Consider the following 14,340-nt stretch of genomic DNA (forward strand, 5'->3'; position numbering starts at 1 on the left):
TCCCTTCCCTAGATTGTAGCTCTGGGCCTGGCTAGAGATCCCCAGAAAGAGAGGGGAGAGCAGCCGAAACAGCCCTGCCCCCCCAACAGCCTGGGGCCTCCATGCACTTAGGAGACTCCACAACCTACACAAGGTGCTACCACCATGCCACACCCCACCCCTGCCAGTGGCCAGAAGCATGGTGTGTGTGTGTGTGAGTCCCTGAGAATTTGGTGACAGGGAGGGTCTGAGGGCACCACAGAGCCCTGGGGTTGACCCCAGGGGCCTAGGGCCCACCATCACCATGGGCCCCGGAAGCATCTGCACCTATTGGCTGGGCCGACCCAACTCTCTGCTAGGACTGCAATCACCTCCCTACCTCCATCCCTGCTCTTCCCTGTTAAATAAGTGATTCCCCACATCAGTATTTTAACAAGGAGTGAGGGGGCTCAGGTAGGTGGCCCCCTCCGGCCCCAGTCCCCTCCTCTCAGCACCCTCCGGGTCCTCCACCCACCTACCAGGTCCTCTGCTGGAACCCACCCAGGGTGCGCTGTGGCGTCCTCAGAGCAGCCTCGGTATCCTGGGTTGTGCACTGCCCCCACCAGTCTGACCTCTTCCTCTGCCCATCCAGAGCAGAGGGCCATGGCCGGTCTGCTGCACTCCTGTGCCCAGGAGATGGGCCAACACGGAGAACCCAAGGCTCAGGGGTCAGGGAAACCAGGCTCTCAGGCCCTGTGATGTGCCAGGGGCAGGCGGGTGCCTCCAGCACTGAGGCTGGAAGAGCCAGGTAGCAAGGGCTCCCACTGCCTCGTCCTGGACTGACTGGTGAGCGTCCAGGTGTAAGGGGAGCAGAAGCTGCCCTCCAGGCTCTCCTGGGCATCTTGACCTCAGCGCCACCTGCTTTCTGGCTGGGACCCCAGGCCTCCTAAGTGCAGGGACACCAACTGCCCTCTGCCTCTTCAAAACCACCCCTCTACAGACAGTGGCCACCACAGTGATTGCCACTCAACTGTAGACTCACAAATGGTTACAGTGGTAAATGTATATGTACTGCACGACAATAGAAACAGGACAAAACCCCAAAACATCCCTTCCGGAGGTGACGAATGGAGGTGTGAGGAGCTGTGCAGCCCTGCCCCTGGCTTCCCGCTCAGTCCAGCCCCCACCGTCACAGGCCAGGCTACACCGTTGAGTCGGGAACCCATGACCACAGCACTCACCCCCTTTGCCTCTCCCCTCCCAGGAGACCTTTACACCCCCTGCCCCGCCCCCGACCCAGGCTTTCTGCCAACTTGTATCCACTTCCCACCTGGGAGGGCACACCTCCACCCACCTACCAGACAGATACTCACCCCTGGCTTCCCAGTGGTCTCCCACTGTGAGCAGGGTTATGTTCCAGCATGTTCTGGCCCAGCCAGAAGCTCCCTCCAAAAATACCCCCACAAAAGTGAAAACAAGAAAAGAGCTCCCAGTTATACTTTTCTGAAGGGCTCACTTTAGCAATACGTGCAAAAGGGCTGAGGGAGAGTGGGTAACACCACCAGGCCCCCCAAGGGTGAGTCAAAACACACCTGACCCCAAAGTCAGCACGCCCCCCTCTGAAGACCTCGTGGCTGTCATGCAGATACTATGCACGGGTCTTCCTTGGCCCTAAGTAACTCCAAGAGGGGGAACTGTAGTTCATCTGAGCTCGAGTGCCATGCTAAGGCTGCTTACCACAAACCAGACAGGCAGTCCTCGGTAAGAGGGCAGCTCAGACTTCAGAAAGACATGTGGAGCCCACAGAGCAGACGGCCGGGCACATCCGGCCCCAGCCAGTCTGGGTGTTGGAGGTGCACAGCACATCATATGCCAAAAGTCAAAGGGGAGTCCAACGTAAGTCACATTTCTAAGCTCAAGTCAGATGACCCCTGGTGTGTCCCCCAACCTGCGGAAGCCACGGCGAAGTCTAGCACAACCGGGGACAGGAGAGACTGCACCGCGGCCGTCAGGAAGCAGTCTGTCAGGCTATTTATTCCCACTTGACATAACCCAGAACACAGGAGCAACTCTGTACATCTCGAGAAACTCACAGCTAGCTCCAAAACAATAGAAATGGTAAACTACAAAAGATGAGTTGTATTCAGCAAATATAAAGGGTAACGTTAGGCTGTGTCAAACATGTATCGGACTATTTACAGCGCCTGGGCGTGGGTTCAGATCTCGCCGGCCTCCTTTTCCTCCGACCTCCGTGACGCAGTCTTTCCATTGGTGCTCTCGAGCCTCCAGTCGGTGGCCCCCCGCTCACTCCGCCCGCGCTCCCAGGACTCCTCCCTTGAGGCCCGCTCTCTGGAGAACCTGGGAAACAGGAACCAGAGGCTCAGCAAGGGCTGGCCCTCCCTCCTGGCTGCTCCTCAGGCACTGACACCTTGGACCCTCAGCATCAGGCCAGGTAAGGGTAGGACCCACCACGGCTGGAAGGGCCCTAGCAGACCAGACGGTGCCAGGCCTGCCGTCTTGTGCCCAACCCACTGCCCAGGGAGGGCTGGGCAGCCACTAGAAAGTGACATCTGCAAAGGTTTCTAGTAACAGGAAAAGCTTTCACTATAATGTGAACACTGCAAAGGAAAATACGACAAGAGTCCACACATGGAATACGATCCATTATGTAAAAACACAATGGAAAAAAAGATATTTAAAATTCATCATACCAAAGCTAACAGTGGTCGTCTCTGAATATGATCATTAGTGGTGTTTTTTGTTGTTGCTGTTTTTCCTTTAAAAAACCACAACAGAGGTAAGCAGGGCCTAGTCAGGGGCTCCATGTACCAAAGTGACAGTGAGTGTGCAGCCCCTGAGCATGGCCACGCCCATGTGCGACCACCTCCTCAGTCTCTCAACCATCCCAGCCCTGAAGCCATCTGCTGCCCTCGGCTTAGGGCTCTCAGTGCCCTGGGCCCCATTCAGGACTCCTCAAGGCCCTAACACTCTGTCCCACAGATGACAGACCCCCAGACCCTGGCACACAAAGAAGGGTTCACTCCTGGACGCAGCTACTGAAGGAGTCAGAGTAGTTACTTGTATTTCGAACTCCGGTCCCTGGATGCCCGGCGGTGGCCCCGGCTGTGGCTCCGGGAACGGCTTCGGTGGCGCCGGTGTCTGTCTCGGGACCGGGACCGGGACGACTTCCGCCGCTCTCTGGAGGTAGATCTTGACCGCCTCCGACGCCGGTCCCGGGAGCGCGACCTGCAGCAGATGTTCTGCTGATGCTTTACTGTTATCTCCCCTCCTCCCACAAACTTACAACTTGGGTTCACAATAATCCCACCAACTACTCTCTGGTAACTACGGCCAGACCCTTCCCGCTGACGCTTCCTGTACATTGGCCAGGAAACTCCCGTCTGCCCAGCAGGCCCCAGCAGCGCCCTGACTGTCCCTCTCATTGACAGTGGGTCCCCACTCCCACGCTGCACTAAGCCCCAGCCAACGCCAGCTACAAACGGGACTGGAGTCTCACCCACGTCCTGTGCCCTTCATGAGCCAGACCTGACCACCAGATAATAACTGTGAAGCTATAAAGGTTAAGTATTAAGTGCATACAGAAAAGAACATCTCACTGAGAACACATAAATGGAAAACCTACCTCCTGCGATCTCTGGTTCTTGATCCAGACCTAAAATGGAAAAAAAGATGAACAATTTCCCCAAAACAGCTCCATCCCTTACAGCTGAGGGGAGGTGCCTCAAGTTCACGTGGTGAAGGAGGGCCGACTTCCCAGAGGACCTGCTATAAGGCCCGCCTCCAGCCCCAGCTGCTTGGAGGCAGAACAGAGACCAGCACCCAGGGGTCCATGCTGCACTGAGTTGAACCAGTGGCTCTGCAAACTCTTCACAGTGGACACCACCTCAGCTACACAGATAGTCACATGGCAGGTGCAGGGCTGGGCAGGACACCCAAGTTGCAAACACAGGTTCACTGCCAGTGAGTGTCACATGAGCTCCCTGGGAAACATTATACAACCAACAACTAAGAAATGCACTTTACAATGAGGTCTCATTTCATTCCAAGCAGAAATTTACAAGATCACCACCAACGTGTGCTCAAGGAGGAAGTGACAAAAGATGCTCACACATCATGTGGCTGGAGGGTGATCTGACAAAGCCTCTTGAAAAGCAATTTTTGTAACACCTACCAATATTTATATATTATATTCCTTTATCCCAGGAATTCTAAGGAATTTTATAAACCCTCAAACTCATACAAAGATGGTCACTAGATTACTTGTTCAAAAATAGTTTCATAAAAACTTAATCAAAAAATTTTTTTAAAAAGCAAAGGCTTTGGGCTTCCCTGGTGGCACAGTGGTTGAGAGTCCGCCTGCCGATGCAGGGGACGCGGGTTCGTGCCCCGGTCCGGGAAGATCCCACATGCCGTGGAGCAGCTGGGCCGTGAGCCGTGGCCACTGAGCCTGCGCGTCCGGAGCCTGTGCTCTGCAACAGGAGAGGCCACAACAGTGAGAGGCCCGCGTACCGCAAAAAAAAAAAAAAAAAAAAAAAAAAAAAAGCAAAGGCTTTAAAAAACATAAAAAGCAAAGGCAACAAAAGCAAAAGTCAACAAGTGGGACTACATCAGACTAACAAGCTTCTGCGCAGTGAAGGAAACCATCAACAAAATGAAAAGGCAACCTACTGAACAGGAGAAAATATCTGCAAATCATGTATCTGATAATAGGCTAATATCCAAAACACAAAAAGAACTCTAAACAGAAGGGGAAAAAAAAAAAGGTAAAAACATGGGCAGAGGACCTGAATAGACATTTTGTCAAAGAAGACATACAGATGGCCAACAGGCACATAAAAAATTGCTCAACGTCACTATTCAGCAGGCAAAAGCAAATCAGAACCATAATGAGATATCACCTCACACCTGTCAGAATGGCTGTCATCAAAAAGACAAGAAATACACTTGTTTGTGAGGATGCAGAGAAACGGGAATCTTTGTGCACTGTTGGTGGGAATGTAAATTGGTGCAGTCACTATGGAAAACAGAAAGGAGGTTCCTCAAAAAATTAAAATGGAACTACAATATCCAGAAATTCCAATTCCGGGTATTTTTACCTAAAGGAAATGAAATCACAATCTTGAAAAGATAGCTGCACCCCCATGTTCACTGCAGCATTATTTACAGTAGCCTAAACATGGTAACAACCTAAGTGTCCACTGATAGATGAACGGATAAAGATGATGTGGTTGTACGTATACAGTGGGATGTTATTCAGCCACAAAAAAGATGGAATCCTGCCATGTGTAACAATATGGATGGACCTTGACGGCATTATGGTAAGTGAAATAAGTTAGACAGAAAAAGATAAATACTGTATGATCTCAGTTATATGTGAAATCGGAAAAAACCCAAACCCATAGATACAGAGAACAGACTGGTGGTTGCCAGAGGTAGGGAAATGGGGGTGGACAAAAGGGGTGAAGGTGGGAGAATAAAAGGATATAGTTAATTACAGCATCATAGTAGGGACTTCGTGTAGCCTTCAAGAGCACAGCTGCTATGGGAAGGTCTCACACGTGGAGGGTCCCACATACACCCATGCACACAACATGTCCAGCGACTGTCGTCACCTCTGTGTCTTTTTACTTAATATATTTTTACACTGTTTTGAGTCTATTTATAATCAGAATCTGTTAGATAGTTAAAATAATGAAAAGAAACACAAAAGATACAATAAAGGATTATTTGTCCTGAGTTATTCACTAAGGAATTCCTCCAGGAAAGCCCAGTTTCTGTGCCCAATATGAGAGCGTGGTTACTCGGCGCTCCAGCCTCTTCCTTGAACTCTGACCAGACCCACTGTCTCCACCTGCATGTCTCTTAGGCTGAAAGGATGTCTCTTAGGCTCAAATACAGCCACAGCCAAATTCTCCTCCCCACCTCCTCCTCATCCCAACACACCATTCCCAGTCTCCCCACCGCCATAAGCGGCCACTCCTGGTCAGAAACCCTGAGCCAGCTCCACTCCCCCTTTGCACAACTCGCTCTGTCCACTAGCAAATCCTATCAGCTCCACCCCCAGAACACATCATTCCCTCCTGGCCCTCACAGGGTTCGAAATGCCACCTCCTTGGCCTGGACCCCAGCTAGCTCACGTTCTCTCTGCTTCCACCCTACCACCCACGAGCCTGTGCCCACACCGGAGCCCGTCCCTGGTGGGTCCTGCCCACAGCAGGCATGGCGGCGTGAGAGCATGTTCCTCTCTGGTGTCCCAGTTCCTGCCTGTCCTGCTGGTCAAGGGCTGCTCCACAGGAGGTGCTGTGACAGGTCCCCCTCCACCCCTGCCAGGGAGTCCACATCTTTCTAGGTAAGCATCAGGTGGCCACAGCTGCTCGAGCAGCTTGGGTGTCCTGTCCACACCACACAGCTGTGCACACAGTTCCTCCTGGACCAGCCAGAACCTCGCTTGACTGAACGTGCTATGTGTTTGCTTATTTTTCTTTTAAGAGCCACCCAGGTAACTGGCAGACCTCAACTGTCAAGGGCAGTAAATATGCAGTGCTGCCAGGAAGAAATGGGGTGTCCTCAGGTCGCATGTGCTCACCTCCTGCTCAGTCGTTCTTCCCGCTCCCTCTCCTCTCTCCTCCTCAGCCGATCCTGATTTCTCTTCTCCTGCTTTTCAGCCACAGTTTTCTAAATAAACAAAAAATTGGAAGATGGGGGAGGAACAAGTCACACACTAGAGTGAACATTATTGAACAAAGCACCTTTATGTGACCTCAATACTGGCAATTTAAGAACCTAAGAGAAACTCTGGAAACAGGAACACATTCTTCATAAAACCTCTTAAACAATGGAAAATACATGGGAAAAAAAAACCCTTTATCATTTTACAAGTTCAGTGACAAACTACATACCTAAGTGCTGTACATCTAAGTCACAGAAATTTTATCATATTGCTCAAATCAATCCATAAATTTAATTTTTTTACCCCAAGGAGACTCCACAAACTTCATGTAAAAGAGAAAACATGTATCTGACCGAATCCATCTTGCTGCGGGAGCCAATCTGCCCTGCCAAGTTGCAGCCTGCCCCGGGGTGCTGGCGGGGCTTCCTGGGGACAGCAAGCTCCACACGTCCCATCAGGCTGGGTCATGGTGAGCACAGTGGACAAGGAAGGCAGACAGGCAGGAGGTGGCCTAGCAACCCCCCTGCCAGAGCACTATCCACTGGCTAGCTCAGAGCACCCCAAAATCAACTCGGAGCCTTTCAATGCCCCTCCTCGCGCTGCTGAAGGGAAGGCCCTGAGGGGGAGGAACTTAGAGCCAGGAGACAAGGGCCCGAGAGGGCATAAAGGGTGACCTTAAATCTCAGTTCGGATGGGAGCCAGGCCCCAGGAAGAGAAGGCGTGGCCAGGACAAGGAGAGGCCGAGAACCGGCCTGTGGGCTGGCATCACCTCCTTCCCAAACCCTCCCCACTCCCTAAAACACTAGGTTCCCCCACCTGAGGAAAGTCCTCACTCTTCTCACCCTGCATCCACCTTGGAGCATGGCCCAGGGGGTGCACAGCCCAGGGCAGGTGCACACCTCCAGTACCACTGGGAGTGAAGCCATCTCTGATTAGGGCACACAACTCCCACCTTCCTTATCGTTAAGAGGTGCACTTCCAAATACATTTTCTGTTGATAGTTTAACAGCTATTTATCAAAATCTGTAACTTAGTTGGGTTGTTCTATCAACTATATACTGCTCATAACTGCATTGACAATACATGACTTCTAGATCAAGTGAATACTTAAATTCTAAAGGTTTCAATGTATTCTGAAGCAAAGGTACATCTTAAGAAAAAAACAAAAGGCTTTCAGATATAAGAAACATTAGGACAAAATTCTGGGGTGTTATGGAATGGGAAGACAATTTAAAGGAAATTCCCTAAGGAGCAGATTTTTAATGGGGATGGTAGTTGACACCAAATTGTTATTTACATTCTACTGACTACATATAAAATATTTTTACGTGTTTTATACCCATAAATTTATAAGAAAAAAATTCCAGCTTAAAAATGTGTGACAAAGAATATCATTTTTCAAAATTCTACTGGGAGCACAGGAGCAAATGTTTCAAGACCAGTGCTGAGACTGCCACCCAGCTCCCTCTCCCAGGGCCGAGGCGCACATCACTTATGGGGGACCGTCCTTGGATGCAGGGCTCTGCCACCCGCTGCTCCTTCCTGGGAGCACACAAGGCCCAAGGCCTTGACTACTGTGGTGTCCTACAGTCAGGTGCCATGTGTCTGTCCTTCCAATAGATTTCAGGTGTCTGGATAAAAGGCCTGCACATTTCCCAGCATCCCATCATAGGGTCCCAGTACACAATTAGGGAAAGCACCATCCATTTGAAGAAGACAATTCAAAATATCACAAACTTATTTAATCTTCCTCCTTGGCATTCTGTACCCAAGATGTCGAATGTTGTAGAGCTTAACCCAGAACAATGAGGAGCCCCAAGGAAGGGACACAGGCATCCAACAGTGGGGCAGGGCTATCAGAAAATGCCCCATCACCTTCTCATCCTTCTAGCCAGACCACCCTCCGTGTGTCCGCCTCTGTCCAAGAAAAAAACCTGCAGACTACTGGCTCTTTCCCATCACCAACAGAAGTGTTTTCAGAGGGGTACGAGAACTCTCTGTACCGTGGGACTGAATTCTGCCATTTTCCTCTGTAAACAAGGGGTAGCAGACTAAATAAATATCCCAGGCTCTGCTGGATTCTGAGATCTTAGATCTCTTGTGGGAACATATGGATGAAATCTGAGTAGTTCACTGTAAAACTCAAGTATAAAACCAAGGCATGATCTTAGAATCAGAACAGAAGGTTTTCAGTACCTCCACCAACCCCCCCCCCCAAAAAACAAAACAAAAACAAAAAAGAACACAAGGTTTTCTAAAAGCAAAGAGATGTGAAGACAATCAGAAAACTTCTCGGGTTTCTTCAGAAACGCAACACATTAACATACCCTTAACTGATCGAGCTTCTCACGGATCTGAATGAACCCCAAGTGTAACTTGCCCCCGAAGTGGTCTGCAAGACGACGGTCATTGTCATGGAGACCAAGGTAGGCTGAACAGACTTCACAAACACGCAGCTTCTGCTGCTGAAAACTGGATGCAGGCATGGAATTCCTGTATTCTTCCTGGAGAATGGGAAGAGAGTGAGAGTCAAATGTCACTGTCTACTCAGCCCCTAAAATGGAAGTATGTGAAGGGACTACAGAGATGACTTTTTTTTTTGGCTACGTGGCATGTGGGATTGAACCCGGGGGTCCTGGCAGTGAAAGTGCCAAGTACTAAGTACTAGACCACCAGGGAATTCCCTAGAGATGGCTTTTTTTTTTTAACATTTTATTTATTTTTTGGCTGTGTTGGGTCTTCGTTGCTGCGCAGGCTTTCTCTAGTTGTGGCGAGCGAAGGCTACTCTTCGTTGCGGTGGCTTCTCTTGTTGCGGAGCACGGGCTCTAGGTATGCGGGCTTCAGTAGTTGTGGCATGCAGGCTCAGTAGTTGTGGCACATGGGCTTAGTTGCTCCACAGCATGTGGGATCTTCCCAGACTAGGGCTCAAACCCGTGTCCCCTGCACTGGCAGGTGGATTCTTAACCACTGCACCACCAGGGAAGTCCGAGATGACTTTCAAATACATAAAAACTGGATCGTTTACAAAGCTTCAGATTCTTGTAACCAGCCCAATTTTAATTGTTTAAGAAATGAACTACCAGTCATGATTTCAAAGCAACAAGGGGTATTCAGAACACTCAGACACACAGGATGCTGTGTGTGCTAAAAGGCTAGCAGGGAAGGTGAGTCCCTGCTATGGTGGAGAGCTCTGCAAAGACCAAAGAAACAAGAGGAGAGAATCTTCAACAGGGGTCTTAAAAAACAAACAAAAAACCTAAACCAAAGAGACGAGCAAAAAACACAGGAGTATCTACGGAGATTGTCCCAATGTTCAGGAAACTGTATCCCAACGCAGCTCCAAAAGCTAAAATTTGGAAGGACAAATACATTAGACACTCTCTTCAAAGGAGGAAGTGTGCCAAATGGAACAAAGCACACTCCCTCCTGCAGCCAGTGCAGTCTGAGTCTAATCCTAAGAAGTCACTAGGGACTTCCCTGGTGGCGCAGTGGTTAAGAATCCGCCTGCCAATGCAGGGGACATGGGTTCGAGCCCTGGTCTGGGAAGATCCCACATGCCGCAAATCAACTAAGCCTGTGCGCCACAACTACTGAAGCCCGCACGCCTAGAGCCCGTGCTCCACAACAAGAGAAGCCACTGCAATGAGGGGCCCACGCACTGCAGTGAAGAGCAGCCCCCACTCACTGCAGCTAGAGAAAGCCTGCATGCAGCAACAAAGACCCAATGCAGCCAAAAATTAATTAAAAAAAAAAAAAGAAGTCACTTGGCTTCAAAGCAAAATACACGAAACACAAAAGAAAATGAACCAGAACATGGTTACTGCCGCTTGTGCTCAAGTTAAAACATTCCTTCAAAATCTAGGTTTAAGAAATGCATTTCAATAATCATTGGCCCTTAAAGGGAAGACTGAATGTAGTAATCTTCCATTAATTCACACATTCAAAATGTTCCCTAGGAAATGCAAATCAAAATAAGACATCACATCACTCACTAAACCGGCAAAGGTACAGAAAGGCACTCTAGTGCCCAGGACCCCCATTGTCCTTACTCCGGCCACTGTCCCCATCCTCATCACCTGAGTGCCCCCCATAGGCCTTCCTCAGAACTACAGGACAGAACAGGATGGGGTAGGGTGCTCTTCCTCCCCTTAGCAGGAGGCAAGGCTGTCTCGTCATCCTAAGAAATGATACAGAGAGGTACTGCGTACTCTTTACCCAGTTCCCCCCAATGGTTCTATCTTTAAAAACTATAGCACAACATCACAGAAAGAACACAGTGATACAGTCAAGGTTCAGAACATCCATCACCACACAGGTCCTGCCTGCTGCCCCTTCACAGCCACACCCACTTCTCTGACTCCTGGTGACCACCAATCTGCTCTCCATTCTTATGGTTTGGTCATTTTAAGAATGTTATATAACAGATCCACATAGCCCTTTGGGATTGACTTTTTTCACTCAGAATAATTACAACTGATTTTGAAAGAGATTAGAGGAAGGCATTCAAAGTTTTACAACTACAGAGAGGGGCAGAATAATATCACAAATAGTGTACCCACCATATTCAGCACTTCTGCTTAAGGTTTTTGTTTTTCTTTTAATGAAAGATATAGAACATTATGATGGAAATTCAGTTCCTGATGTTTCCCTCTCTAGTGTCTGTTCTCTCCCTCCCCAGAGGCATTCGTTTGCGTTCAGCATAATCTTCAGTGCTGTCTCTGTACTTCATTGCACATGTGGACCCATAAACCATGTGTGCACCTGGGGCATTTAGAAGTCCTGCGTCAGCACTACAGGTCTTTCTCCCACCTGTGTTGCTGGAGAGCTCTCTCCAGGATGTTGCAGGCAGATGTGTTCAGTTTGTTCACTGCTGCAGGACTCCATTTCAGGGGCACATGGCTGTTTGTCCATGGGTGGTTTTCCAGGTTACCGACGGTTGCTCATTTTACCAGTTCTGCTGTGAGCGTCCTTGCACCTGCCTTCTAGCAAGGATGCTTGGAGTCCTGGGCACAAGTTGCCATGGGTCCCCTATCCTGCTGCCCTCTTGGCTGTCTGCAGACATCCAAGTGGTGAACCCCACATCTACAATCATTCAGCCTATGCATAAATCTCGGAGCCATCTCACGGGTTTCTGGTGTCTGCTCTGCTCTTCAAAGCAGGAAGGCTTGGCCTCAGGACTCGCTAAGAGGCCGCAGAGCTTCCTTCCTGACCCTCTGGCCTTTCTGCTGGAGCTGTCAGCAACCGAGGGAGCCTGACTTTTTTTTTTTACATGTAAACATAAATTTCCCATTTAAGTACACAGGGGTTTAGTATACAGCCGTGTAGGATTTCTACGCAGGACTTGCGACTCTTCATGCACACGTCATTGCCCGAGTGGGCCTCGCTCGAACACCCACAGGCAGTCAGCAGTATTCGTGTATTCAGCTGAGAATCGTTGTGTCATCGCTGAGCTGCTACTATGTATCAGGCACCATGACAAGCCGGGGCTGCAGCAACAACCAAAACCAGCCCTGCACTGGGGCACCGCCCACTCCACCATCTCACCTCTACCCACCATTCTGAGAACCTTCTCATCTGGTCTCAGCTAAGGGCCTTCCAGGGTCCCTCTGTCCTACCTGGACACGCCCTGCACCCCCCAAGTGCACCCATCTTCATCAGAATTAATCTTATCCGTTGCTCACATTCCTTTCTGCCTGGCCCCCCTCCCCACAGCAGTATCATCTCCAACAGGAGAGGGAGTCTTCCGGCTTGCTCACAACTAGAGAAGTGCCTGGCCCATAGCTGGAGTTTGACAAGCACTTACTAAAGGAACACACCCGCCCCGTCTTCCTCTGACTACCATTCCCACCGTTCTCGAAGCCTACCCAAGCCATCTCCGATTCCAGCAGTGAGATTTGAGAACCAGGGAGTATGCAACAGAGGAAATCATCTAGGAGGAAAACGCTTGTCACGGATACAGACATTGAGTCCCTGACTCAGCTTCTCCACCACACAGCAGTGTGTCCTGGCCTGGCAGCCTAGCGGACACCACCTGGGTACCACCCGCAACCTGCACGGGTCTCTCTACTGAGGACACAGTGTCACTAAGCACCAGGCCTCACTGTACATAGCATCTGCAATGCAAGTCTGGCCCAATTACACCAGGTGAACACCCACCATGCTGCCCCCTCCCTGGGAGCCAGATGGACAGACGGCAGGTGCTCACTAACACTCCTCCGCTGACTGTTATACTCAGGACGCACTCTACACGTGGGAATAATGCGCAGAGCTGGCAAGTGCCTAGTCTGAGGCCACACGGGGTCACAGGGGCAGAGTGAAGACACAAACCCCAGTGTGTGCTGACTCTAAACCGTACAATCCTGACAATATACCACATTATTTCCAACTCCTTCCCAATATGTATACAAAAAAAGAAGGCATGGCTTAATCTTAGCCCAAAAGGTCAACTCTGGAGTTACTACTTCCTCCCTAAGACATTTTTGTCACCAACCTCAGCTTCTTTTTTCTTTGCACGGACTTTCTCCACTTCCATAAGAATCTTCTGGGATTCATCCACATTTCCTTCAGCTCCTAGCTGTTCAGCTTTAGCAAGAAGCTTCCCTATTTCTTCGTTCAACTCATGTACTTTTTCTGCCTAGGAGAGAGAAACAATCAGGTAAGGAGACATCTAAAAACAACAGATTTTTTAATGCAAAGAAAACGAGTGTTTCTCTTGTTGCATTTCTGGTCTGTTCCACTGAAAATATTAGAACAGCTGGAAACCGTCACTGATGACATGTGAATTCTAACAATTACGACATCCTTAACGCCACCACTGAGACTGATCATAACTAGACCTGTGCACCACGTTCCAATAAAAGCAGTGGCACCGCTGTTACTGCCAACAGGCTGCAAGGACCATCATGTGGGTCAGCTTCTAGACCATCTCTTTTTATGCCTTCTATTACAGTTCAATCTTCTAGGTAAGGGTAAAAAAATGCATGGGTCTAAATGCATACACTTATACTGTAAGCAAAATGCCTAATTATTGGGATTTGCTTTCAGAAATAAAACAGCACCGTTGATCCAGTTTGCAATTGTCTATTTCCTAAGAAATGCTTTTATAAAACTGAAAGGAAAAAAGACACTGAAGAGAGTTCCACTGAAGAGGAGACAAGGGTCATCCAGATGACACACAGGCCAATTCCACACAGATCTACTTTCTTCTTCCATGATATGGATGCACCACAGTTTAACCATTTCCCTGCTAACTTTTCTCATTTCCTGTTTTATGTAGGGATGTTAAAAAAAAAAATAAAAAAAAGAAACTTTAAAACATACGCACACGTGCGCACACACACACAAAAAACAAAACAAACAAAAAAACCCACACGCACAGTGTGGGGAGGGGCTAAGAGCTCAGCGATGGCCTTCCCTCCTCACTGGGAACAGCCAAGGCAGTGGGTACCATCCATCCCAAAGATGCACCCTCAGCAGTGACCGTGACTGCTAGCCCGGTGGCAGACCAGTTCTTACGACAACAATGTGAGGCGAAGGCCTCCCCAGCATACCTTTGCGGAAACTTCTGCACTGATCTCCTCTTGCGTCTCTGCCAGCCGCTTCTTGGCAAGCTCAGTTCTCCGATCACACTCAGCAATAAAGGACTCCAAGTGATCCATCGCCTAGCTCAGGAGAGGCAGAGAGCTACAGTC

At 49.4% G+C, this 14,340-nt stretch overlaps 1 protein-coding gene across 3 annotated transcripts in view; it reads right to left on the reverse strand.

Annotated features, from left to right (window-relative positions):
* Positions 1–1,972: 1,972 nt before the first annotated feature.
* Positions 1,973–14,340, reverse strand: part of LUC7L (LUC7 like) — a 30,270-nt gene continuing 17,902 nt past the window's right edge. For all 3 annotated transcript variants that reach the window (XM_012533183.3, XM_004270379.4, XM_033429351.2), the window contains 7 exons: positions 14,200–14,310; positions 13,140–13,283; positions 8,977–9,153; positions 6,566–6,654; positions 3,602–3,631; positions 3,037–3,204; positions 1,973–2,316 (listed from right to left, as the gene is read on the reverse strand). In XM_012533183.3, coding sequence (XP_012388637.1) covers positions 2,175–2,316; positions 3,037–3,204; positions 3,602–3,631; positions 6,566–6,654; positions 8,977–9,153; positions 13,140–13,283; positions 14,200–14,310 — 861 coding nt within the window. In that variant the 3' untranslated portion in view covers positions 1,973–2,174. The remainder of the gene's footprint in view (positions 2,317–3,036; positions 3,205–3,601; positions 3,632–6,565; positions 6,655–8,976; positions 9,154–13,139; positions 13,284–14,199; positions 14,311–14,340) is intronic.

This window comes from Orcinus orca, chromosome 16, assembly GCF_937001465.1.
Source record: "Orcinus orca chromosome 16, mOrcOrc1.1, whole genome shotgun sequence".
In the NCBI taxonomy this organism is placed as follows: domain Eukaryota; kingdom Metazoa; phylum Chordata; class Mammalia; order Artiodactyla; family Delphinidae; genus Orcinus; species Orcinus orca.